This window comes from Pseudopodoces humilis, chromosome 3 (assembly GCF_049639895.1).
Source record: "Pseudopodoces humilis isolate 2021_Gansu_Grassland_sample_001 chromosome 3, ASM4963989v1, whole genome shotgun sequence".
NCBI classification, from domain to species: Eukaryota; Metazoa; Chordata; class Aves; order Passeriformes; family Paridae; genus Pseudopodoces; species Pseudopodoces humilis.
The window spans coordinates 107,014,666-107,018,477 of NC_142202.1; the positions used below are offsets into that span (position 1 = coordinate 107,014,666).

Genomic DNA, 3,812 nt, shown 5'->3' on the forward strand with positions numbered 1-3,812 from the left:
ATACACTGAACATGATAAAGGCATTTAGACTATTACAGTCCATTTCCACAAAATGAATGTTGCGTCCTGATTCAGATCAAACAAAAGAAGACACTATTTGCATATAACTCAGCATAATATTGAAGCTGAGAAACTTAAGTTCTTGGGAAAGGAGAGAGTCAAGCCTATCTTTATAAATATATGCAAAAACCTCTAACAAATGGAAAAAAACAAACAAACAAAACAAAAAAAACCCACAAAAAATGTCTATCAGAAAAAGATAAATTTTTATGTGGAAAAAGGAAGAAGGAAATAGGAAATAGATACAGAAGAGGAAGAAGGCAAGTCCCATCCTCTCACTTGGTCTACTCAGCATCTTTCAGGAGGCCATTAGGTTACTAACTCGGTTTTTGTTGCTAATAAGGAACAGACAGAAAAGATATTCTGAAAGGTGGCTACAAACATTCCCACTGAAGAGCATTTCTCAGGAAGCCCCGGTGAAAGCTCCATGCAAGAAAATTAAGTCACACACTGCAAACAAGAAGCATCTCATCTCTGCCAGAGCTTCAAACTCTAGCTGCCCATTAACCCGATTAACTGCTGGTAGTAAGGCTGATTTTCTGATGTAACACCCAAAAGATTTAGAAGGACAAACTGTTCCAGTCAACTGCAAAAACAAAAACAAAACAACAAAAAACATACAACTGCATGAAGACGATCCCAGCACGCTTTCTGAACACAGCCTCACTATCTGTCTCCCGACAGTCACTTCCAAAAGCAAAGGCTTTGTCTCCCTACTGCTATATTCATGTCCTAATCACTGAGATCCTTCTCTGGCACTACTTCAAGAAGATTCAGAAGCTCAGAAAGACGCTGTATTGCTGACAGTACTTACATCTGAAGAATAAAAAGAGTTATACAAAAACAACTTTAAAATACAGTGAGATATACGTATTTTATAAAACACACTGGATGGGGGAAGAAAGAAAAAAAACCCTCTTGAATAACTTCTGCTCATATTTGGCAATTACATCTTAAATGGAAAGAAAAAATCCACTTCAAACATATGAGACGTGTTGTGAAGTGAAACAAGTTCATTCCCATACACCAAAATTTATATTTAACTTTAGAAGAAATGCTCCTTTAGAAATGTAGTAAATATCTTGAGAAGTATTTACAATATTTTACATAATCTCCTTTCCTTACACCATGACAATAACATAATTTGAACATTTTAATGATTTGTAGTAAAAAAAACACTGTTCATGAATTAGAAATACTTGGAAAGAAGCCAAAGATAGTTTTCTTAGCAGGAGTAAACCTCCCTGAGAAGTAAGCCAGTAAGGGTTACTTCAAACTTTGCTTCACAAACCACAAGACCCATGATATGAATAAACAGAAACTGCACACTGGAACAAGCAGAACAGCTTTTTACAACCATGGTGTTGCATCCCCAGGAGTCCACTGAAATTAAACAAGGAAGAAATAGGGAACAAGGAAAAGTAAGATGGGGGAAGGGAACAACTGTGAAGTATGAAAGAACTGAAAGAGAGGCATTGAAGGTACAGGATATCTCATCAGTGATTTGTATTTGGCTTAGTATTTTATGGATGGATGGGGTAAAAGGTTTTGTGAGAATTCCAGGTGACATCCTTCTGATCTGCCTCAGTCTGTTGCTGCTGTTTTCTTACTCAGCTGATTAACTTTCTCCTTTGCACGGCAGGGACGTGGTCAGTTGGTGTGGGACTGTCAAACACACAGACCCTCAAATTTCACTTCCGTATTTGCACTGCTTTTACAATACACACGCAAATCAGGCAGCAATCAATAGTAGTTAAAATCTTTAAAGCAATACGTGAAGTTTCATCAACCAAAGAAAATGTCCTGCCTACAATTTCTCCTGTGGGAGACATTTCTTCACAGAAAGGATCATTAAACATTGGGAACGGGCTTCCCAGGGAGGCGGTGGAGACACCGTCCCTGGAGCTGTTTAAGGGAAGACTGGATGTGGCACTCAGTACCATGGTCTGGTTGACAAGGTGGTGATCGGTCGCAGGTCGGACTCGATGATCTCAGAGGTCTTTGGCAAGCTCATTGATTCTGTGATTCTTTGATAATTAAAAACAAAAAATGCAGGTTTTGACAACAGAGCTGCCTAGAGACAACGAAGAAAGGAGACCCTCGAATTCTTTCTTGCAGTTAGGATTTACCAAATGTTAATTCTCTAAATTGGGCTGTAGAATTTCACTTGCAGTTAGCTCGTCTAACCAAAGGTACCACAGCGAGTTCGGCTGGGAAAGCACTCAACTCAAACTTGACGGCAAAAATCACACCCTCCGTGCAAAAAAACCGGGGCGGGGGGCTTTCCCGAACACCAACTTCCTCCCGTCGCAGCCGCCAGCCGAATCGAGGTCATTTAGGGGAAAGGAGGAGGGGGAAAAAACAAAACACACACACACACACATACATACACACACAAACCAAACCCGGGCCGAGGTTTATTGCGAAGTTGCTGCGGGCGCAGCTCCCAACTTTTGTCTGGCGGCGGCAGCGCCGGGCGCGGCCGCAGGGGGAGCCCCGCGCCGCCGGACCCCGCCGGCCCCCCGCCCGCCGCCGGCCCCGCCGGGCACCGGCACCGCGGCCGCCCCACCGCCCGTGTCCCCGCCGCCCCCGCCCCTGTCAGCGGCCCCCGCCGCCCCGGCGCTGGCCCCACAGGGACTGCGGTCCTCCGCAGCCGCCCCCCGAGTCCCTGCCGGCTCCGCGGTGCCTCCTCGCCACGGGCTGCCCGCCGGCCCCACCGTCCCTCCGACAGCCGACAGCCGTCTCGGCACCCGCCCCCCGCCGGCTCCCGTGCCCGCGGCCCCCCCCGCACCCGGCACCAGCGGCGCTGTCCCCAGCGATTCCCCGGCCTCGCTGCCTCCCTCCCTCCGGTCCCCCGTGGACCCCTGGTCCTCACCCGCGCTGCCGCCGCCTCCTCCAGCCCGGCCGCATCTGCCTTGGTGCCCCTCTTAGAAGAGCGGGTGCGGGACGAGATGAAATGGCTGCCGGCCCCAGCCGCCGCGGCCGCCGCTTTGCCCAGGGGGCGCAGAGAGCTCTTCCTGGTGTTCACCATGGCCCCGGCGAGGGGGGACACGGGGGTGCCGCCGCCACCGCCGCCGCCGGCGCGGAGGGAGGAGGGAGGGAGGGAGGGAGGGCGGACAGGCGGGGGCTCGGGCAGGGAGGGGAAGGGGAGGGAGAGGGGGAAAGGGGGGAGGAGGGAGGAAGGAAGAAAAGCCCTCCGGGGAAGCCGCTCCGCCAGGCAGAGACGCAGCCGGAGCCGCGCCGGCTCCTCCCGCCGCTGTCGCCGCCGCCTCTCAGGCTCAGCCCGGCTCTAACTGGCCGCCATTACTGTCCCTGCTCCCTTTCTCTGCTCGCTTCGCGCCGCCCCCACCAGCCGCCGCCGGGGGGCGCTGCGGCCCCGGTGCGGCCGTTCTATCCCGGCGCCGCGCGCTCTATGGGCCCGGCCCGGCCCGGCTCGGCCCGGGGGAGGCGGCGGCGGCCGCGGATCCCTGGGGAGCTGCTCCGGCTCCGCAGCGGGGACCGAGCGCATTCACAGCCTCACGGCCCCGCCGCGGCCTGGAGAGCCGCCGGCCGGGCCTGGCCCGGCGTGACCCCGTAGGGCGGGGGAGCCGCCGCAGCCGCCACCGCCGCCCCCTGAGGGTTGAGGAGTTCAAGGGCAGGGGGAGCGGCTCTCCGGGGCCGCGGGAGTGAAGGGCAGCGCTGGCACCCGGGAGGAGGCTTAGCCGCCCGTCCTGGGGGGCTGGAGCCGTCGGCTCTGCTCGCCCACGGAGGCT

At 53.5% G+C, this 3,812-nt stretch overlaps 1 protein-coding gene across 2 annotated transcripts in view; it reads right to left on the reverse strand.

Annotated features, from left to right (window-relative positions):
• The window catches only part of ATAD2B (ATPase family AAA domain containing 2B), a 73,814-nt gene extending 70,499 nt beyond the window's left edge, over positions 1 to 3,315 (reverse strand). For both annotated transcript variants that reach the window (XM_014251462.2, XM_005521831.3), the window contains exon 1: positions 2,936 to 3,315. In XM_014251462.2, the coding sequence (XP_014106937.2) occupies positions 2,936 to 3,091 (156 nt within the window). In that variant the 5' untranslated portion in view covers positions 3,092 to 3,315. The remainder of the gene's footprint in view (positions 1 to 2,935) is intronic.
• Between the last annotated feature and the right edge of the window lie 497 nt (positions 3,316 to 3,812).